At 32.9% G+C, this 24,547-nt stretch overlaps 2 protein-coding genes across 4 annotated transcripts in view; both read left to right on the forward strand.

Annotated features, from left to right (window-relative positions):
- LOC148627735 (uncharacterized) overlaps window positions 1-10,116 on the forward strand; it is a 31,261-nt gene extending 21,145 nt beyond the window's left edge. For all 3 annotated transcript variants that reach the window (XM_088577658.1, XM_088577674.1, XM_088577665.1), the window contains 3 exons: window positions 7,487-7,577; window positions 8,350-8,683; window positions 9,316-10,116. In XM_088577658.1, coding sequence (XP_088433784.1) covers window positions 7,487-7,577; window positions 8,350-8,683; window positions 9,316-9,543 — 653 coding nt within the window. In that variant the 3' untranslated portion in view covers window positions 9,544-10,116. The remainder of the gene's footprint in view (window positions 1-7,486; window positions 7,578-8,349; window positions 8,684-9,315) is intronic.
- Window positions 10,117-20,655: 10,539 nt separating this feature from the next.
- LOC148627736 (uncharacterized) lies at window positions 20,656-23,359 on the forward strand. Its single transcript, XM_088564686.1, has 4 exons — window positions 20,656-20,767; window positions 21,810-21,858; window positions 22,064-22,219; window positions 22,618-23,359. The coding sequence occupies exons 1-4, from the start codon at window positions 20,699-20,701 to the stop codon at window positions 22,947-22,949; spliced, it is 606 nt and encodes a 201-aa protein (XP_088420812.1). The 5' UTR covers window positions 20,656-20,698; the 3' UTR covers window positions 22,950-23,359.
- Window positions 23,360-24,547: the final 1,188 nt, after the last annotated feature.

Below are 24,547 nucleotides of genomic sequence, written 5' to 3' on the forward strand. Positions count from 1 at the left end.
TTGAAATACCTGCATTACCAAGCAGCAGCTCACAAACAGCCCACAACCGACTTTGAGATTCAAAAAGCCATAATACGTAGCCATTACTCAGACAAGGGAAGAGATCATTTAGTGGAACAGATTGAAGGACTTTCGTAACTTGTAAAGAATCTGGGCCTGCGACAAGTTACGTTTTCTGTTTCAAAACGTGGTGAAAATATCTCTATATATTAAAACAGGAATGAACATTTCTTTAGACGACCATGGTATTAATAGATAAATGTATTTGTCAGCATACCCTCGACTGTTGCAACACAATTGGCGACAAATTCGATGCAAAACGAAAGAACATTGATTCATTTCATCCCAAAGAGATCAAATCAGTGTTTTCAGCACGAAGTGATCACCAATGGCAATACATTTTACGAGACATGCAGTATCATTAACTGTAATAAAGTGATGATTGTTCGCTATTCTTTGAGGATTAAATTGATTTGTTTTAATTAAAACATTATTCAGTGAATATCTATATTTGTAGTGACGAATTTGTACAAGTGACTTGAAATTGAAATTTTGAAAAATTCTTGAAATTCATTAAGTTTCTCATGTTTGCAAAGTACAAAATCATATTTTTCTACTCAAATAGCCTGTAGATATTTTTCTATCTATCTATGTGAAACACAACAACAATTTATAAAATGCTTATTTGATTGATTCATTGACAATGTCGTTCTGAATGATTCATGATTTTTATTGCTTTATGGATTTATGTACTTTAATTATTGGTTCCGTTTAAGCTTGATAATATAGTAACCTATCTAAGCGAAATCAGTATCATTTTCATTCTTTGGTAATTGATATGATTATAAGTAAAAATGATAATGTATCTTTATAATTGTGGTGCTTATAGATAAAATATTATAAAATTCGAAAAGTAATTAGCATATACAAAAGTTAGTAGTCTCGTATTTCAGATAGGTCATGAAGCTTTATACGGCGAAACACACCACTTATAGATTTGCCACTCAGCCATTTTAATACATGTACCATTTGATATTTGACAACCTTACAAAGAGTAAAGCATTTCCCAATGACAAGTTTGTCAAATTGTCAAAACAAGAGATAAAATTTCGTTAAACTTTAATTTGGAGACTGCGTATAAATACAAAATTTATTTGGCGATTTGAAAAGACAAAAAGATAGATAAATATGCAAAATAAATGAAAACAATAATATTGAATGGAAAAACTGCGAACCCTGAACATAAAACAAAATTATAATATACTTTTATACATTTACTTATTTAAAATAAAGAATTATTTTTCATTCTACGAAATGAGAATATGGGGGAGGGTCAAACGAGTGGTTCGTTGATTGGTCTTTTCATTTTAATATGCAAGGAGCTAGGATACAATAAACCGTGCTGAAGCCAAGCGCTCGGTGTATTGGTTTAGATTTACCTCCGATAAATAATACTTGGAAATATATCCATACACAGGCAAAATTATTTCTAATGAATTTCATATGATTTTCACCTGAATTGAGCAAATAAACTAAGTGACAGAGTTCACGTGAAATTCGGGTGAATGGAGCCTTCACACGAAATTCACACGAAATGTTCACATAAAATTTGTGTTTAGTGAATTTCATATGAAAATCATGTTAATTTCATGTGAATTTTACATGAATTTCACGTGAAGCTCGATTAACATGAATTTCACGTGAAAAATATTTGCCTGTGTACCTTAAGGTTTGCATTTTTTAACACAATGTCGAAGCAGTTCTTGATCTAACGAATTTATGACATATGTATCAACAGAGAAATCCTTTCAAGAATGTTAAATGTATGACTTTTGTTATCGTAAATGAATAGAAATATGCAAATCATGCTGAGATTTTATTAATACTTTTATTTGTTTTAACAATGAGATATAACTTTCAATCCCTCGGAATCCATTTCTTCAAAGAGGTACATGATTTAAATGCAAGCACTTACATTAGATACGAAGTAATTGCATACTGTGTATAATATGAAGTTTAAAGAAAACAATTTAATTATACTTTATTGCTATGTGTGTACGATAATTTTTTTTTACTTCGCACACAATGAAAGTGAACAGTTTTGCAGTAGATGTTTCATGCTCGTTATGGTTTTTCTGCTCTTTAATTTTATCTCATTGGAAAAAATAGTTAATTGTAAAAAATAGTAACTTTAAATCAGCTTTCCCTTAGTATTTTGTTTTGGTTTTGTGGTTTCATTAAGATCCATACAAGGATCTCTTTCGTCATACATTGCCGTCCGTCCTTTTGACGATTTTGTATCACTTTCCAGGATATCATCAGGTAGGACATGGGCAATACAGCGCATGTTTCCAGAAAGTAGGTATTGCTTTTCTCATGGTTCGCCAGTTTATATGCGTTGATTGTTCTCTACATTATTTTTTTAATTATGATTAAAAATTACAATAAAAATAATAATCATAATCATAATAGTTTTAAGTTCAAAGGTCAAGGCACAATATGTTTTATCAATTCTCTGATTTCATTATATTGACTCTGTCCCTTTATTACCGTGGTATTTTAGTATCGTTCATATACCTTACTTTCATATTTAACAGTTTTGCATGTCATGACCGAAGTACAATTGAATCGGTAAAAACAAGAAATTCTTGCATATTGCGTGCATGCATAGGAATAAAATTTATTACAATTTTGTTGATAAACTGTATTCCTAGGTTGCACAGTGATGTCAATATTTCAACGTTAATAACTGAAGTTTTTGCATGCATACTTGAGCGATTATAATTAAGCTATGGACTGTTTAAACATCCTATAATTGTACTGCATAAAGCTGCAAAACATTTATCAATCCAATGACAAAGTCCTTTTTCTAAAATAAAAACCGTGTTGACTTGATATTTACATGGACCATATAGAAAAAATCAAGTGTTCGAACTTGCACTAAACTTTATTCACCCAGCTATATATAAAACTGTGAGTTAACGGAACTATTCAGGATTTGAATTAGAAAATTTCTGCTTTTTTTCTATGTGTTACACATAATTTGGAACCGAATGTCTGAAAAGAAAACAATAGGACACTGACCCTACCAGTACACCTGATACATGTTCTCAGTTTTGAATGAAGTCCTGTATTTTATATTATTTTTGTGTTTTGTATTGGTTCCTTCACTTTAGGTGGTTAATGCTTACCAAAGAGGTTGCTGATTAAAAACAGTAAAAATAGTGAACGTATATATATAACGTCTCAGAATGTGACGACTCTATTTGCTACACTGCTCCATCTGATCAAATTGATACAGGCAAGATAAAGTCAGCATAGAAGGGTCTGAAAATTTCCTAACAATGTTAGAACTGTCAAATTTGTGCCGCTGTGACATCTCTAAACGACTCCGCCAGCTAGGGGGCTGGACTTTGTGCAGGCGGTGTTGTCATAGATGTTTTTTAAAGTAAATCCACAGAGTTGTACATTTCATTCAAAAGTGACTCATCTAAAATTGAGCGTTGATCTTTTAAAGCGTATTGATTTTTTGTAGTATTAAGTACCAATCCATATAACATTCAGGCACTGCCAAAAGTAGAGGTAATTCTTGGTGCAGAAAATGCCAACAAACAATGGATGCTTTTTCAATCTCCATACGCCATTTTCATATGTAACTATAGTCTTTTTCTGTATTCAGAACTACATTTTCGAGAAAACTGTACATTCATCTATCATTCAATTCACCAATATATTTTAAAATGTAAATTTAATATACTGTATGCTGGACGAATATTTTGTACAATGAACTTGATATGATTTGATTCACCAACTTCAAAGTGACAATTTCATACGCAATCTATGAAATATTTATCTAAAAAAAAAAGCAACCACCGAATAACATGTGTTACTTTGACTGACCAATTTTTCAAAAGCTTTAATTTCATATTTTAATCTTGTGAACAAATTATCTTAAAAAAGAAGTGAGGCGTGATTAACACAGTGTAATTTTACCCCATTCTATTAAAACTTGAAACTTGAAACAACAGATATAAGTTACAATTTTGTCGAATCTGGCATTCCAAAATAGTGTCATTAATGAAGGTGTCCCATGTTTGTACATAGTATACGTTTTTTTTCTTTTACCTTTATTAAAAAAAATAGTTTTTAACTTGTTTAGGAGTTTAACTTTTAAACGAAAGAAACTTTTTACATCTATAATAAAACAATTTATATCTGTGAATGGATTTCAAATTACAATTATGTAAAATAATTATGGAACGTAGCTATCTGAAAGGGACCGATATGCTTGAGAAAATATCGTTTAACAGTTACAATATGTAAGTAGAAATTTTGGGTCATTGTCGATATCTGATATATTTCTTTTGCAAATTATAGTGACAATACTTCTTTTCCTATCATATTCTGCGTCTATTCTGGAAAACTAAAAATATGAAAAATGTTTTGCATTGCCAAATCCAACACGACAGAGAAAGTATATCGAAGACTAATGCAATGGAAATAAGAGGGATATGCCAGTGAAGCTGTCAAATATGGTTTCAATTGTCAAATGTAATGTGACCAAAAAGAGATTCTTGGGAATTTCCGTTAGTCAAATGGTCGAAATAGGATTCGTTTCAAATTCTTAACAGCATCACTGACATCAATAAGTTACGAATTATATAGAACTTCTTTGTTGGCATTTAAGGTGTTTCGTTAAGAAATATAACTCTTGATGTGCTTCACTAAATAGAATTCAATGCATTAATGTCTAATGTCAGATAATCAATTTAACTCACGAAAAATATAATAAAACATATGATTGATTATATCAAACGTATTAGTTAATTCAGTCAATTTGTTATAAAATTATATCAAGGCAAATTTTGGGTGAAAACAATAGGTAATCAAGGGAACCAAGGTTATAGCGGTAATCAAAAGAATGCAATCCAGGGACAAAGACCAGACATGGAAAACAGACATATACAATAAAGAACATAAAGTACCTAAAATAATACATACAAAGTAACAAAAGCAAATGAGCAACTCGGACTCCACTAAAAACTGGGAGCATGGACCAGGTGCACCGGTAGGGTAAGCGTCCTCTGCTTTTCTAGTAACACCCGCCGAGTTGCTCATAAAAAGTCAAGTCCGGGTGGACAATCGATGAAAGGAAAACTATGACCCGCTGAATAAATTAGTTTTCATGATGCAGATGGGTACACCATAACGATCCACGAGTTCATGATGACGACCATAAAACTTCTGTAGCAACATAACCCTGTTCCAGAAGCTATTTGTTAGAGTTCTAGTGCGATACAAAAAGTGTGCGTAGTTTCGGCAAGCTCTGGCATAACATATGAGTTGTGATATGAACACTCCATACGCAGGTGCAGAAGGGACGTTGACAATTCTGAATGAAAAGTCATCACGTTGGTCGTAAAGTTTGGTCAATAGTTTTCCTTTACCATCGATTTCTAAGTTTTGGTCAAGATATGACTTCACAGTGTCTGTAGTATCCTTTATCTCAAGTTCTTTTAGGTAGATGCAATGTATCAAATCCCCGAAATTAGGATTGTTTAAAGATAATACGTCATCTATATAGCGGAAACTCAGATTGAAGGATCTAGCCAAACGATATTCTTTCTTTCTGATCAGATCAGCTATAAAGTCAGCCTCATAAGAGTGAAGGAATAGGTCAGCAAGTAAAGGAGCACAATTTGTTCCCATTAGAATGCCGACCGTTTGTTGAAAAACACGTCCACTGCTATTATTTTCTACGTCTACCTCTGATAATAAACATTGGACGTAAAACGTTTTGCAGACAAAAACAATGTTGTTTTGGGCTTTGACTGCTGGTACGACAACATATTTTTCATGTATAGTAGACATTTTTTTTCCTACATCGGGGTCTTTAAAAATTGATGTAGCCTTGGCACTCATTGGCCTACTTAACACTTTCATTCGTTTCAAAATTAAAGACGATCTGCTGTCAGGTTCGGGCCTATTTATACTTTTTAAACCTTTTTATAGAAGAGTAAAGGAATAGGTTAGCAAGTAAAGGAGCACAATTTGTTCCCATTGGAATGCCGACCGTTTGATGGAAAACACGTCCACCACACTGGACAAATATGTTGTCGATTAAAAATTCCAGCATTTTGTAAACATCTTCCTCTGTATATTTGGAAGATGAATTGGAATTGTTTCTTACAAAGTATGAGGAATCTCTACCAAGAATTATATATTTGTATCTAGGTTATTTATCCAAAACATGAAAATGCAAAGATGAAGACATGTAGGAAATGTAGAAAAACACACAGCAAACTAAATTTGTTTAATTATTCAACTAAGGAAAATGCATCAATAATCATATCTTTAATTTGTTTATTAACAACATTCACTTTTAACCTATTTTCTGTGGCAATTACGCAATGTTGCAAGTACAAAAATGACATCAATAAAATAAGGAAATGAAGTAACCAGAGAAATATCATTTATTAAAACCTGGAGAAAGTAAATGGTCTCCTTTATCATTTATTACATTTCAACAGTATATATGCATTTATTTTGATTACTTTTAATCGAAAGTCATTTTAATTTGTATAGCCTTGCCTTTCAAACATAATCTACTTTTGTTATTATAGAAAATATAAAAATATCAAACTTTTCATGGTTAAGATTTAATTCGATAACAGAAAGTAGCAAATAGTTTTAATTTTAGAAAGGACAGTCTAAAATAATAATGTTTTATTGGTCTAGATTTTTACAAAATAATATTGCTCTACAAAAGAACATTAAAAATTGCTTTTTGTACGACATTGACTGGTGTGTCTTATCTTTCAAGCAATAGTGGGAAAAAAGAGGAACTTGTTCTTGGGAATTATAATTTCTTTGCGTTACCCAAACTATCTCATAAGTCGAATTATCTGATTTATTATTCCATATTTACATGAACCATTTGAGTTAAACAATTCAAGAATTTCCTCTTTCGTCTACCCTGGACTTGACTTTTTATGAGCAACTCGGCGGGTGTTTCTAGAAAAGCAGAGGACGCTTACTTTACCTGGTCCATGCTCCCAGTTTTTAGTGGAGTTGCTCGTTTGCTTTTGTTACTTTGTATGCATTATTTTAGTTACTTTATGCTCTTTGTTGTGTATGTCTGTTTTCCATGTCTGGTCTTTATCCCTGGATTACATTCTATTTGTTACCGCTAGAACCTTGGTTCCCTTGATTACTCTTCCTTCAAAGTGTCAATATCACGTATAATCTATAAAGTTTTATCTCAAAAGTGCAACAACTTAATGAAAACTATAACTGATATGTGGTATGTAACAAACTGAGAAATAAGATGGGCAAATAACAACCTTTAATACTCAAAAAATCAGTCTGTCTGGTGCTTTTCATTATCTTTTGGTCTTTGGAAGTAAAATTCGTTACACTTTTGTCTTGTAATGGTTTTTAATTCAAGATGTTACTTTATTTATTACTATCATTGATTTATTTTCAGTATGGTTTTGGATGACAGTTGGTCTTGCATCACTCTTGGCTCTGGTATTGTTACTGATACTACTGTTATTCCTTATAAGATACTGTTTTTGGTTAGTAACAATTAAAACAGTAAATATTTACTTTTATTTCTATGTTTCTTACCCAATGGTGGTTGTCGATTTTAATAAATTATCAAAATTAATTTGTGATTACAGGTACATAAACTTTACTTTATGACTTTAATTTTGTAATTTGGTAAAAGACATTGCTTAACTTTTACGCTTAGAATCCCTAAAAAGAAGCCCAAATCTCACATATTTTCATTTCGTGTCTCGCTCCGAATACATTTATTACATATTCCGATACATCTGTAAATATTGTTGAGACCGTTTTGACCACCAGTATGTTTACACACATTATTATTCTTTATCGATTCTACGGACGAAAATTAACAACCTCGTTGGCTTGTTAAAAAATTAGATATAAGAATTTGAAAAAGTAATGTTAAACATTGTTTTTTACGCGGGAAAATAACATATATCTGTTTGTTTACCCAATCAGCTGGTGGTGCGAGTAAATAATGCTACAATAAGGATAATCCTATCTAAGGAAATACTGTCTGTAGTTTTCCAAATCGAAAGGGAAATACTACTGGTTTTGCAAAGGTGAAAAATAAAGTAAAATTTTGACATTTGTTGGGATAAGTTTGGGAAAATGTAGTTCCGTGATTTTGAAGGCACCCTGTGTAAATATGAAAATATATTGGGAAAAAATATTTTTAAAAAATGTAATAACATTGATTTTCCAACAAAAGGTTTACCTTCAGTAGAAAAGTTGAATCCGGTTAGATGTATTGTGAAATAGATTTTCAATCTTTTTTAGCCACAAACGAAAAAGCCGGGTTTCAGAATTTATAGAAAGTCAAGACAGATATGGAGATTCTTGTGGACCTTGTTGTGGTTTCGTAGACTACAAGGGATGCTGTTCTCTCTTCGGTTGTTGTGGATTCTTTGGATGTTGTGGTGGTTTTTGTGGTTGTTGCCGATGTTGCCGAGAGTTTCCAGGGGACACTGGTCCGGAATCATCAAACCATAATAATGTCAACCAACAGGGCAATAAACCAAGGAAAAAGAAAGTGTCCGTCAGGCAAACACAGACTTCACCGACGCCTACAGATTCGTCATATATACACGACGAAAAGAAGAAAATAGCAAAGGTCCTTAATGCTTGGATGCCACATTCACATACTGTACGAAACATAAACACCAGCACAAAATGAATTATGACAAAGAACAAACCAGAACAGAACTATTGCCCTGAACAAGTTATAGTTCGAAAAAATTAATGTTAAAGTTTTATAGTAGTATGAAAACTATTAGCATCTCAACTTTTTCTAAATTTGAATATGATATGTTTATTTATCGCACCGCAGTCCATTTTTTACAGGATGTGTTATTATTATTATTATTATTATTATTATTTTCAAAATAATATAACTTATCTTCTCCTTTCATGGTTATTGGGCATTCTTCTCTTTTTGCTTCTGGCAATCTTTTTTTTTATGTATTTCATCAAAGTGAATGTCGCATCAAGAAATTACAGGTTCTTTAGTGTTTCGATCGATTATTTTTTATAAAATTTACAAATCTTCAAAAAGAACTACTTACGAAAATGTTAATCATAGAAACTTCCTGCTTTACGATAGTCTATTGAAGCATGCAATATTCTTACTTCGCTTTTTGTGCAACTTTTTTCTGGTTTCGGTTTACACACTCGTGTTATTTAACGCACCCTAGCTAGTTCCTAATGTGGTGTATAGTCACACTGTCTATTTCATTCTCGTTTCAGATGGACGGGGTATATATTATTTCTAATAACATTGATTCTACACATATTGTAAAACAGAAACCGAAGAAAGTTCATACGTCTGCTACACAGACCTATCCCATGTCACGTGATTTAGAAAATTCATTTGTGACACAGGAAAAGGATAATAAGAAGAAAACCGCCAAAGTTTTAAAAGCTTGGATGCCTCATACACACGATCTCCGAGCAATAAATACCAGCACGAAGTAAACAAATCGGATATAACTTTCATTTAAATAATTCCAAGAAAGATACGGTAGACAAATTAGTGTGTTCCATGATATACGAACGTTCGAAGGTCTCATATTGTTAACTTATTCTGTTTATAAGCAACAACACACATTTATTTGAATATGACTAACGTAGAAGTGTCGCTTATAGGTCCATGTGTTTTCTTTGTTTTAGACATGTGTATTTTGTTCTTTAACTGTTTTTTTTTTATTCATCATGTATTGCCATTTCTGCCCTCTTTTTTATTTTCGTATTAGATTATTTCTATTTTGATTATTTGCTATGTTTATTTCGTACTCATTCATAGCTACATTTTTGTAGTGAACTCTTATTACTTGTTTATGGGTAAAGATTTGGTGCATTTAATCAGTATTATGACTTCTTCTAAATTTAATTTTGTATTGTTTTGTTTTAGCTGATATATTTTGGAGACAACTTTTTTTTCTTTTCAATTATCACAATGTGTGCGAACAAAGCTTTTTTTCCTTTTAAAAACAGTAAGTGCTGTGTTAACTTCGTTTTATGACTAAAAAATAAAGTTTCTAAAATCTCTTTCTATGTTTTATGTATGATATTTCTGAATGTATAAAATCTAATATTTTACATGGACAAAAAAAAACGAAATTGAAATCCTGTAATAAAGGTAAGATATCCTGTGTTTAAGCCTTATCTGAAAATATTATTATTTTGCATTAGGTGTACATACTAAGCGACGTCAATCGGTTTGTTTAAAGACGGAAAGAAAAAAAAACAGGATTAAACTTGGGTAAAAAATACTACGTGAAACAACCACTGAAACGCTGAAAAACGTAAAATCTTTCGGAATGTTGGCAAGGATTGCAGCCATGATAATAGTTTTCTCCTTTCTCGTTAAGTTCATATTATGTCTGCTGGTATAATGATTTATTGCAAGTGTTAAACCACACTGCACCCATTTCTGTACATACTGCAATGATGCATACCTTATCGAGTCGTACATTGAAAAGGTAGAGGAAATTGTTACACAAGATAAACGTTTTTAATAAGAAGAACAAATATTATTTATTGAATATTCATGAAGATGGTGTGTTTCTTAAATAATTCTGAGTCGTTTTAAGTTCAAATGGAGATACTTTTTGTCAAATTAATTTTTAGAGTTTTTCCTTAAAACTAACACTCTGTATGAATGAGGAAGAAATGCCTAAAATGCTTAAGTTAATCTGGACTATCTTGCTTAACCTAATCTGGACAAAAATGCTGTAATTTACCTGGACTAAAATGCTTAACTTAACACTAAAATGCTTAATTTCATCTGAACTCAATTTCCTTAACTTAACCTAGACAAAAGTGCTTAACCTAATCTGGACTGAAATACTGAATTTAACCTGAACTAAAATGCTTAACTTAACACTAAATTGCTTAACTTAACCTGGACTATAAAACTTTGACTTCTTCTATCAGTTTGATAGTACTTGTTCACATTAATCATTCTTAAATTAAGTTGGGCTTTTCTATCAACACATTAAAACGGAAAGCGATTCTTTTTAGTTAATTCAAACATTTTTTTTTAATTTTCTTATTTTTTGCTTTTTTTTTTATTTGTTTAAATGCTTGTTTAGCATTATCATTATTTATTTTTGTTTTAACCATAGAACGGCATCAATATCCAAGTTTTGCATTTTTTATCTAAATTTAAACAACCCTCAAGAGAAATTTTCACAACTTTTAATCAAGATCAATCTGTCAGGTCACAAGTTCAACTTCATACATTATACATTATAGCAAATAATACTTATTAGCTTTAAAAAAGCATGATAAATCCCTAGTAATTTGTAAATGTTTAACTAGATCTTTTAGCGTTTATATTGTATGTTCTTATATAATCCACAAGTTTACTCTAACTGTACAGTATTGTACGAAGTGAACTTGAAAAGAAGATCGCCAATATTTTGTATATACACTTAAAATGATATAGAATGCATTTAAAAATCTTGACCTAGTAAGTTACTATTTATTTAAACAAAAAGTATTTAGTATGCAAACACGCTAATTAAAATATCTTCACTTCTTACCTTCGTTAGAGGTTAAGTTTAAGTTAAGCCTTTATAAGAAATACATTGCTCCGAATGGCTTAATTAGTCCAAAGAACGCAGCTATCTATGTTTATGTGACGGCGTTGTTGGACACTTCTTCCTCGTAAAATAATACAAAAACATTTCGACTTGTTAGCACGATAATGAAAAAATGAATACAATTTGGTAAAGGTTTTATTGACCTTTTGTGTTTTCTTCTGTTTCAATATCTTTATTTGCAGATGTATTATCAATTTGTTTTCTTTATAGTTTTGGTAGTTTAGTTTTTAAAGAAGTATTTTCTCGAGTAAAAGCAAGGAGCCCGCGATTATAAAGAAGAAATCATAATCCGGAGACAAAGACTTGACATAAAAAAAAACAGACCAAAAATGAATAACAGAAATAAAATAAAAAGAATACACAAAGAAGCCAAAGAACGAACTAGCAATCCTGACTCCAGTAACAAAACAGTGTATTGACCATGTGTAATTAGCAATCCTGACTCCAGTAACAAAAACAGTGTATTGACCATGTGTAATTAGCATATCCTGACTCCAGTAACAAAATCAGTGTACTGACCATGTGTAATTATCAATCCTGACTCCAGTAACAAAAACAGTGTATTGACTATGTGCAATTAGCAATTCTGACTCCAGTAACAAAAACAGTGTATTGACCATGTGCAATTAGCAATCCTGGCTCAAGTAACGATACAGCGTACTGACCATGTGTAATTATCAATCCTGACTAGAGTAGTTGCAAGCATTTTTCCCTAGTTCTGTCATGTAAAAGACGATACGTGTAGTGCAATTATGCTTCCATTCCAACATGAAACCTTGACCTTTTTAAAGCTACATTTTTATTTACATTCGAATCATTCTGAACCCATTTTATACTTAACGATAGTTAATCAGTAATAAGTCCGTTCTCAATCTGTCACATATTTCCTACTACCAGTGTTTAGAGTACTTACTTCGGTAAAATAAAAATCAAAGTCATACCCCTGACTGAACAAAAACTCTAGCATAAATGAGTCTGTTAACAAAAAAATATCCAATTTTTGATATCCGGGTCTAATCGAATGCAGACTAAGAAAATGAAAAAAATTATATGACAAAGAACAATAACATGTAATGTGAAGTTCCTGGATTTTCAGCATGCGTTGAACAAACAAGCATCATTTCACGGCTGATAATGGAAGCTAAGGTAAATAAAACAATTTGACAGTGATATGGTTGGATACAGCAAAGCATGTGGAACCATCCCGCATATGCTGATTGAAGAGTCAGTGAAACATTATCACATACCTGAGCACTTTAGAAGAATCATTAAGAGCTATTTCAATGGCATCAGTCTGCGGTTTACAACAAAAAGTTAACAGCAACTTGGCAGAAAAAGTTGAAGGGCATTGTTACTGGATGTAACATCTTAGTTATTCTATTTGTCATTGGAATAAACATGATTATATAATCAAGAAACAGAGAAACCAGAGGACCAAAAACTTCAAATAACATTAGACGACCACCAAACAGAGGTTTTATGGATTACTTTAACATTCATACAGATACCCTTGTATGAGGAACATCGACAAGACACGTTTACCAGGGAAGGTTAAGGCGCGGATGTATCAGCGTGGATTATTACCAAAGAAAGCATGGCTACTTATGCTCTACGAAATTACATTGACAGCAGTAGAGAAGCTTTTAAGAAACATCAACAAACATGTAAGAGAATGGCTGGGTGTAACACTAAATATTACACGAATACGCGTGTACAGCAAAACCACCAAGTGACAACTCCCATTTACATCATTAGTCGAAGAATTTTAGGTTGGGAAAGCAAGACTTGTAATGACCTTGAAAGATTCTAAAGATGAAAAGGTAGGAATAGCTGGGTGGAAGTAACGACAGGAACCGTATCAGTAGGACGGCAAGGCTTAGGCACATCAAAAGTCTGCTACTGGAAGGAGGCAACCAAACAAAAGAGACGAAACATTGTCCAAGGAAAAATAAAATTTATGATAGGAATCAAATCAACGTACACTTTCTTGGTCAGACATAAGACAGTATCCGTAATTCCAACTTCAATTCCTCTTTAGATCAGTCTATGACTTGCAACTAATACCAGCAAATTTAAACAGATGGAACCTGACAGACACGCCAGATTACCCTCTGTGTGGAAACGGGAACTTTACAACACATCCTCACAACATGCACCATCGCTTTAGCCCAGGGAAGGTACACAACCAGGTACTAGTACTCCGGGAGTTGGCAGAAGTGGTAGAAAAACAGAGGTAGGATGTAAAATACCAGATACAAAAGCCATGACATATACAGTTTGTGAAAAAAGGCGAAACAGGGAAAAAAAAGAGCATAAGACCTCAGGAATTCTGGATCAGGATAGAGAGTGGCTGCTAGAGGTAGACTTAGAAGTTAAAATTCCCTGAAATAGTACCAATCAATCCAGACTTGATTCTTTGGTCGACGAGGACCAAGAAAGATAGTCAATGGACATTTCAATGGGAAAACAGATGATGCGAATCGAATGAAAGAAAAAGAGCTAAGTACAGGGAATTTATGGCACAATGTAGAGACAAAGGTTTGGCAAACGAAACATTGGATGTAGAGGATTTCCTGCACATTCATTGTGGCGACTGTTTTCCGCAGTGGGAATGACTGTGCGATGTAGGGTGCATTATTATTATTTTTTGTAGAATTGTTAACTTGATTCTTGGACACATTCCTGGTGTCCGCTTTCTTCTCTTATTTCAATAATTTATGGTGTTTTATTGAGATTTTCATCTTTACTACTACCTCAATGTAGGAACAATACTTTTTTTTCAATCTATTTTTTTAGTGACAATCTATTTTTTTTCTCGCTAGAAACGTCATCTTTTTCCACTGCCTGGCTGTGATGGGTAAAGTTCAAAGAGAGATAACTCAATTGTGAAAGAAAGTTTTCTGTGAGCTTTTATTTTACAAGTATTCATATTTAAATCCTATATATGTATATTGATTTGACCAATGTGAGCCATTAAAGTACACTAGTATACATGTAAAATTCCAAAGAATAAGATTTACAAGAATTTTGAACACGAAGCTAAACAAAAATACATAAATATCAAACCCATCCCTTGCAGATAATTCAAACAAAACTGGTCTTCTGTCTCAGTACGTCGAAAAAAAAACAGACACAGACTTTTTGTTTACATTGTGTGAACTATATATAGTCAGATGAATACTAGTATCACAATACTAAATGTTAAAGGTTAAAGAAGAAACAAATAAAATAATGAAATTAACGGAGCTCATTAGAAAACACAGATAAAAACTAAGATAAAAAGCACAGATTGCACTGAGAATTTGTGAATTAGGTTTATCAATGGGTTGGACATCCTAATTAAGGTATAAACAACTGTTATACGTGTTAATCAAATACGAAAAAAACTATATAAAATCTGAAAATATCGGTATGCTATACACCATGGTTCAAGAAGTAATCCCTCATCGGCAACATAAGAACTACATACATGGGAAGATCGAGATCTTAAAAAAACAATTGTATAAAGCACAGTAGATCGGAAAAAGGGCCAAATCAAGTGCTAGTAAGTAATACTATGTACAATAAAATAAAATGATGCCTCATTGATTTGGAGGGTTTTGATCTTGATACGCAACTTGAAATGATGACTTAAATTCCCACAATAATACATGAATCAGTGAAACAATCGCGGAATTAACATACTGAAATAGAAGGAAATGTTGTAATTCGTTGTAATTAGTGTTCAACTAATTTTGTGAAATGCAGTCTGAAAGTCCGTCGATGCATCCATTTAGCATTCAAGAAGGGAAAACGGCGTGTGTGTAGTTTCAAAATTTTGTTAAAATTGACAACACCAGTAATAAATCAACTGATCGATTGATTGTGGTTTTATATCCATTGAAAGAAATTTTAAGCATTTAAGAACAAGAAGGTTTGAACAATCGAACAACCGTGTATTAGTCCGAGCTAGTCAACAGAAGCAACAGACCGTAGGTAAGCTTGTCATCCCAGTCCGGGATGAAATCCAAGTGAAAACTTCGTAAATATTTTATATATGTCTGAACTCCTGGGAAGAATTCAGTGTACTTTTAAACCTATTTTCAATAAATTGCCACTGAAGTCATATTTTATCGATGGCAAAGGAATACGTTTTGACATCTAAGATAATTCGAAATCAAATTAATTACGCGGTTTATCCCTGAGGATACACCTTGACCGTAACTTGCCGAGATATATAAATCTAAATTGGTTTCTACTATAACCTTTAAATTTCAGTGATCTTCAAGTTATATGTTTCTACTTCACTGAACTCTTATTCTATTTAACAAACATTAAACATTTTATATAACTATTTTTTAGCTATTACTACCATTAGAGACAACACAACCAAATAATTTCAAAACTAGAATAAGTTCTTCAATTGCAAGAGCATATTTGGGTTTGTTTGCTTGGTTGGTTGGTTGTTTTGGTTTTTTTTCTAGAATTACTTTTGTACGCTTTGTAAAAAGTTGTTCTATATGAACGATCAATTCAAATATCAGAATCGAGGATATATGCAACACTAAGAACAACAAAAACTTGCCCTGATCAAAAGTTTAGTCTGACACTTCAACAAAACAAATACTGACTGATCAAGGTTTTTTGTTGCATTACAAACTTTGCATTTGTACCATCATTTTCTCCATTGCGTCAACACTATCAATGCCAAAAAATAGCGCTATAGCTATAAAGTACTTGCCAAAATATCAAGAGACCAACGTTTCTGTTGATATTTCTTTGCATATCTAGTACTTTTTATGCTAGTAGTTTCTTTACGGCAATCATATTTTGCTTATTAAATCGATCTTGCTTGCTTATTGTGTGATTATGGTGAAATTAAAATACTTCTTGTATTTTTTTTCTAATTATTTACTGCGTTAATCAAATATCGTAGAACTTTTCGAAGTTTGCACTATTGTTTCGAGTTCAATTGAAAGCATCAATGTTTGATATGACGTATTTTGCCTCGATTAAAGGTAACTAAATGGACTTTGAATTTCATAACCTTGACATATGTATCCGTATAAAAATCATGCAGGAGATGACTTATGGGACGAACGATCCCGTTTAAAATAAAATTGTATACCCAGCTTTGGTTTTAATACATCAAATTCTCACCATCACTTGTTCCAAGGTTAAATATAGGTGTTGCATGCAATGGAATCTGATGTGAAAGGTATATAGTGACAATGATGTCTGTCCGTCCGTCATACTGTCCACAACATTTTCATAACAGTTTTCTCTGCAACTAATTATCGCAACCAATTGATATTTTGACAGAACGCAATATTGGGATTTAATTTAAGATAGAAGCAACTACGTCTTGGACAATTTTGTTTATACTTCTAAACATATGGTTAAAGGAGTGGGGAGCTAGCATACTCTTTAGTAAGCTTTGCTTCCAGTTTTCTAGTCAATACTAGTATGCCAATGCCAATGCTTCAGAGTATTGAAATTAATCAATAGTTTTATAGTGGCAAAAAAACCAGGGTTACAATACCGTAATTTCTTTTATAACCTAAAGGAGATAATTTTATCTTAATACTAGTATTTCATCTCAAATATATTATAATAGAAGGCTTCATATACAAAATCAAAGTCTTTTCCACAATCAAATGCATCAAGCCGCAATACATCATACAATTAAAAAATAGTAAACCACTTCAATCAGTGCATGGTTCTTAATGGGACAGATACTCAATTGGCCACTCAGTCTGTGACGAACGTATACATTTTGACAATAAATATTTCAGTAATTGCAGAACCACAGAAAACTTATTTGTTAAAAATATTCATTACCAATAGTTTACGTTGATTACATTTGGTACAAAAACACTCTGAACAAAACTCCTAGTATTGTTTAAATTTCCACCAAGAATCAAACTGAATAGTAAATCACTTCAATATTTGTATTACGAATTACAACTTTAAATGATATAATTTAAGCTCTCATAATCTTGTTTTGCCTGTAACCACCGTCTTAAGCTAATTATACGACTGTATAGTCAGAAGATCCGTGCTTAAACTGACAAGAACAGAAAAGACAGAACAAATAATACATAATATCTTACTTATTGTGTTCCTTTCTTTTTCTGTTCATTTGCAATGAAAATTTTGTCATGCCACATGCTATAACTACTCTGACATAACGCTTGTCCGAGGGCTCATTGGATCGAGATGACTTATTGTATGTTATATAGACAAATATATACAGACGTCTCAGGATGTGACGACTGTATTCGCTACCAGGGGCGGATTCAGGCGAGGGCGTGGCGGGCGTGCGCCCCCTCCTACAATTGCAAAGCATGGGCTGTCAGGGGTAGATTAAGGCGGTTTTAGGTTGAAACTTTAATTTCTCGCTTATTTTACCACAAAAGATATTTACATTGCATCCACTCTAAAAGAATATTTCCAAAATTTAACCTTAAATTTTAACTGTGCGCCCCCTAATCTAAAATCATGGATCAGCCCCTGGCTACACTGCTCCGTCGGATTAAATTGTTGCACGGAAGATAATGTAGGTATAGAAGGGTCTCAAAATTCCCAACGATGTTAGAACTGTCCAATTTGCGAAGCAATTTTTTGTCGTTCCCTCCGCGGGACTCGCACTCGTACCGCTGTGATATCCATGGCAACACCGCCTGCACAAAGTCCAGCGCCCTAAATCACTTGGCCACTAGGCTATATAAAAATATAGCTTTTGCTTGCCGGGTCATTCCTCCTCGTAGGATTAATCTAGGGTTGTAACTTAGTACACGATGTATGGTAGTACGGGACAGCTCATCTATGTGATATTATGTAGAATAAAGGATCAAATTAACGATACATGTCACAACAAATCGATATTATACAAACGTCTCAGAATGTGACGACTCTATTCGCTACACTGCTCCATCGGATCAAATTGGTACAGGGAAGATAATGTAAGCGTAGAAGGGTCTCCAAATTCCCAACGATGTTAGAACTGTCAAATTTGCGAAGCAAATATTTGGTCGTTACCTACGCGGGACTTGAACGCGTACCGCTGTGACATCTATGGCAATACGGCCTGCACAAAGTCCAGCGCTCAAGACCACTCGACCAAGTAGGCTTTATAAAAGTATAGCTTTCGCTGGCCGGGTCATTCCTTCTCGTAGGATTAATCTAGGGTTGTAACTTAGTCACTATTTATGGTATATATTGCTTTTTTCCAATCTCAATCGTTGATCATATGGGATAAAAAAATTCTTAAAGGGCTGTTTTGGGGTGTGAAATTCTGTCTGTTATACCCATATAAGCAGAAAGTCCAAATTTTAATAACTGTGACATACGATCAGTAACCTTACATAAGCATTACAACTCAGCTATGTTTCTATCAGTTTTTTCTGTACATTGCTTTTTACCTTTTTCATCACAAAACAAAACGTAAATGTTGGAAAATAAATACACATTTCTGATAAAACATAAGTGAAACCCATAGATACATTAACAGGTATAAAAGATCAGCTAGCTTAATCTAAGTTTTACTCTTGCAGATTGACAAATCACAAGAAATGTGATTTTTTGGCGTTGCCAATGAGGGGCGGAGCTATTTGCATCGAACCTCATTTTAATACACGCAGTAAGAAACACATTCCCAATTGAAATTCATGAATACAGAATTCCAAACACTTTTGTTAAACCTTCATTACACCCAAAAACAATATCTCCTTGATGATACACCACGGTGATCATGTTGCCATGGGTGATGCCTTGATCAGCTGACTTCTGGAAGTTTTATTGCATATCAAACACATGAACTTTGCGGCTATGTCCAATTATAAGAGCGTAATTTCATATCTCGATTGCTTGTTTCCTTTCCTTAAATATGCTAAAGTAAAATCATAACGGTCGCTTGGAGTTTACAAACGATCACTTCCATATTCGTCTTTTTGCACACAGATTTTGAGCCCCCCCCCAACCCTACATAAATAGGACGTCGTCGACGCTCCGTCCCTATAATCTAAAATAAAACTGGAAACCCAGTAAAACAAAAACAAAAAATAGAATGAAGAAACTTGAACAGGCTCCCAATGTAACTACGACATGCCGCGTACTTGGCGAAGAAAAGTTACTACCGATATGTTTTTCGTATGACACACTCGGGTTTCGAACCCTTGACCTCTTGCATTCTAGCACATTACCACGAAACAACCAAGTGGTATGAAACAAATCGGGGATAAACCAACCCATAACATTGTCGAATATAGCGAATTTTATTTAAAAACAGTAGTTGCGACACTCGTGTACTCAAGTCAGTAAATCGTACATGTACCTTGTAAAAAAGTAAAACTCGTGCATTCAAGTTTGTAACCGTTGAGCATACGTCAGTTACTCCAGTGAATGAGTTACATATTATAATACACTGCAGCGCTATGACTTAAAGTTTAATTATTTTTTTATATATCTATTTTCCTCATTCTCATGGTAAATGTGTGTGTTCTTGTTACATAAATTTAACACAAAAAAATTAGCAATATCAAACAAACAAAAAAGCACTATGACTTGCGATTTTAAACATTAACATGCAGATTAAAGCAAGACAAAAATTTACCCTTTTTCATATCATTAAAAATGTCACTTCTTGTACATCGACGTAATTTTTATTGTACATGACGGTATGTGTGTGTGTGCTCAATTTGCTTTGGTCGATTGTTCTATTACTATCCAGACAATCTAACATAACGTTCAAGTTGACGAACTGACCTTTTAATTTTCATTTTAAATTTCTATCAATAACAAAATTGACAAGATTAACACAATCAAAACAAACTGGCTTTCAATTAATTTTCAAATTAAATGAAAAGTAAAGTGTTTTGGTCACTTTAAGAAAACGTGATATTTCTAATCAAAACATGAAATCCCACGCTTTTAATTCCTTGTCAAAAGATTTTATATCACGATGATTCGCTTCGTAATTTTTCGACCAGTACTATATAAATGTAGTGTCCAGGCAGGTTTTGACAGACAAGAAAACCAGAACAATGAAGTTGGCTCTTATTCTGTTGGGTCTCTTGGCCTGTGTCCTTCTCGTTGAGGCCAAATCAGTTTCGGTATGTACTTTATATATTTACTATTATGGTTTTATTTTATTTGAATCGTATATCACTTTGAGATGATATTAATAGAAGAAAGTCAGTGACATTATATTTTTAGATAGTGTTGTTTTCGCTTAGCCTTGTTTTTCTTTGTGCATGTAAACGAGAAATGGTGCGTAGTCCCGATAGAACAAAATTATGATATTGTTCATGAGATTGCATTTGATTGAATTATATTAGATTGTAATTATTTTGTTTCATCTTCTTTCATTTTTTTTTCACTTAAATCGTTATCATTTCTTGATCGAATCTATATTCCTGTACAAAACTGTTAATGGATTAGTGCCAGGCTATTTACTGTTGTAATATCAATGTCAACTTTACAGTCTAAGGTCTTCATCAAGCATTTTTTGTTCAAGATCATTTCATTTCTCGGTTGTTAAAATTTTAAATGAACTACCAGCAGCCATAAAATGTTCTAAATCTTTAGATTTATTTAAGACATATTGTTTTCGACACTTCTTTAGAATGTCGCAAAATTTTAATGAGTAATGGATTTAAGAAAACTGACTATTCATGTTAATGTATACAACCTATATTTTATTGCATTTATGTTGTACAATTGTTCAAAATTGATTTGTGTTTTAAAGCTCAAATGTGAATTATAGATCAATTTTAGAGAATCGTCTACCTGGTCGTCTTTGGCGTCTTAAGTGGAATTTCGAACGCAAGATGGTGCATACATTGTACTTCTGTCTAACCATAAATATCTCACAGCTTGAGATAACATAACATTAAAAGTATGACACAGCTTATTCATTAAAAGAACTTAAAATATGCAACCTTAATTGGGTACGGTTTAATCATAATAAAATTTATACTGTTCGGCCTGCATAATCATTTATAAGGGTGGGTCACGCCCATAAAGCATGTCTGAGTTAAAAAGATGCATGCATCGCTAACAGTTTATCAGGTTAATTTGTTAGATTCGATTCTGAATAACGAGACTGATTTCAATACTTCGTTTTACATGTAGTTCTTATTTTGTATCTTACAGAATGATAACGCACTTGAACAAGACTTGAGACGAGTTCTTAAAGAATTAGGTATGTATATTGTAAAGTGTTTTTAAATAGAAAAGTCTAGACATCATATATATTTTCAATACAAAAAGTTTTGTGCATTACTTGATATTAACCATCGGCGATGGATTTCAAGAGAAAATTTCAACTTTTCACTTGAGTAATCGTAGTACTTCCCCCATACTTTTTATCTTTTCTGCACTAACATTTCTTTCTCTTTCACTTATAGATGATGAAATTGAGATGGATGCAAGGAAGAAGGGTGGAAAGGTGCGCCCTACTAGGCCTCCAAAGGACGATGAGGATGAAGATCGTCCAACTAGACCCCCACCTGAAGAAGGAGATCAACCCAGACCAACTGGTAGACCCAATCCTGCTAAAAAAGGTACATATACTCGTAAATATATGTATATAGCCTTCATGTAGCTATATCAACGTTTTGGTCGTGTGTATTTACAGAAAATATACGTTAAGAAACACAGTACACTAAATTTTGTATCTGGCACATCTTCCAAAAATTAATATCAACGAATTTTCAAACTCATTTTATCATTCAACCTAAGGGGCTTGCTCCCACTATCAAATATTGAGCCTGACTAGTGTTAAATATTACATTCATTAAAAAAGGCTGCATGATTACATAAGATTTTTACCAGTCAAAGTACTAGTTAATTGAAAACAACAGTTCGCTGTAGTGACTAAAAAAGGAAGCAGACAGCCCAATACAGTTTTTTTTTGTAATTGCAGATATTCCCTATTATTTTTTCGTTATTTAATACACAGGACTAAACAATATGGACAAAATGAAGCACGGGAGAGGTAACAGAGGAAAGGGGAAAGGAAATGGAAATGGCGGTGGAAGACCACGTCCGACCGGTCCGTCTCCAAGCCGCGGACCTGAACCTAGTGGAGAACCTAGACCAAGCCGACCACCAAGGCCAAGTCGCGGGCCAGATGCGACCCGACCACCTAAGCCAAGTAGAGGTCCAGATGCGAGCCGACCACCTAGACCTAGTCGTGGGCCCGAGCCAAGCCAAGGTCCAGCTAAAAGGGGAAATTCACAAATAGACGAACTTGTTGAATTATTAGAAAAGGAACTTAAAAAGCAACAATAAGAAACGAGACTATTTAAACAATAACTTTTGTAACACGCATGTGTACAATCAGTACGAAACGGAACTTGCTTTGCATTAGAATGTTTTTTTTTATCATGTGTATAAACATCAACTGAAGCAGTGTAAATTTGTTCATGTTTTTTCTTAATTTCTTGTTCCCAGCTTTATACAATGCGACTTAATTATTTGTTAATTATTTTTTGGCATGGTCCTAATTATGTTCAGTACCTAATGTATGAAAAAAGACCAAACAGGTACAAAAGAATATGAAAAATAGAAACTGCTTTTAGAGCAATATTTGAAACTTGAATACAAAGCAAGGAACAAATAAAAACTAATAGTACGTGGGTTGAAAAACCCCCTCCCACTCATCAACCAGGTACCCCGATTCTTCACTTTTACGGATTAATTTGTCGCCAAAATAAAAACTAAAACGTTTATATAGTTTTTTGCCACTTTTTATGCCTTATTTAGACAAAATCCCCCTCCCCCAAAAATGCTGTTTTGATTCTTTAAACTTCTATATTCTACTGAATAAAGTAAATCAAAATATATATTTGTCATCATGTAACATAATGACTCGGCTTTCTACTAGAATCAAGAAATTTGCAGTCACACGTTTTTGAGTTATATGCAAAATGTATTCTCAAAACCTTAAGTGTTTATGCTTCAATAAAAGATCGTTAATTTGGTGGTTTCTGTTCAGTGGTGACACAATTGATACTTTTTTTAGGCCTTCCCGATGGCTTGTTGCGGTTTTTATGGTCACAATTTATAAAAGGGCTAAAACGGGATTTCGCAATTTCCATAAAAAGTCGTATAAAATTCGACTCAACAAGTAATTTTAGACCAAAAACGCCTTATCTTTGATATTATTTGATATTTTACATCATTAACCCATTATTTTTCACAGTATAAAGCGATAGTCTGTTTCACTTAACACTCACTTCTTTAAAAAAAATAAACTTTAGTCTAAAGTTAAGTTTTTTGTAATATTTTTAGAACTTTTATTTTGATCATAATTATTGTTATTTATTCGGGAATGATATTGTCCCCAACTTGACCAGTTTTCTAGAGGTAGGGGCTATATTTTAAACATTTTTTTTTTTTAAATATTTCTAGAAAATTAGTTTTTCGTGGTTTATTTATGTAGAAAATTAGATTATCTATCGAATGATACCAAATTGGAGACGTTTTAATTGCATAATAACTTGTAGTGTCGGATTAATACTTTTTACGGGAGAATCGAAAATCCGATTTTTTGCATTTGTTTATAAATTCTGACTACAAAAACCACCACAAGTCCCCTGTTAATAGAAAATACCAAATACGCCATTTTTACTGAAGCATAAATGCTCCAGGGTTTTGACATTAAAAAATATATCAATTTCAGTGATTTTTTTCGGTGGGTCAGGAGGTACATATTTTTTCCCTTTTTCTCCAAAACCCTAAGTGTTACCGCAACTTTCTTGATACCATTTTAAAGGTGGGACATTGGGCTATATGATGATTTCTATATACACTTTGTAGGAATAAAATGATTGTTTTCTCAACAAGGTATAAAAAGTAGCCAAAAAAATACCAAAATGCTTCAATTT

The sequence above is a fragment of the Perna viridis genome, chromosome 1, assembly GCF_037379345.1.
Source record: "Perna viridis isolate PV_CMFRI_1.1 ecotype Kerala chromosome 1, ASM3737934v1, whole genome shotgun sequence".
NCBI classification, from domain to species: Eukaryota; Metazoa; Mollusca; class Bivalvia; order Mytilida; family Mytilidae; genus Perna; species Perna viridis.

What these genes read in the sequence shown, in the direction of transcription:
- LOC148627736 (XM_088564686.1), top strand. Translation starts at nt 20,699, where the DNA reads ATGAAGTTGGCTCTTATTCTGTTGGGTCTCTTGGCCTGTGTCCTTCTC. An exon ending in ACGAGTTCTTAAAGAATTAG is followed by an intron (nt 21,859 to 22,063) that starts GTATGTATATTG and finishes TTTCACTTATAG; the next exon opens with ATGATGAAATTGAGATGGAT. An exon ending in ACCCAATCCTGCTAAAAAAG is followed by an intron (nt 22,220 to 22,617) that starts GTACATATACTC and finishes TTTAATACACAG; the next exon opens with GACTAAACAATATGGACAAA.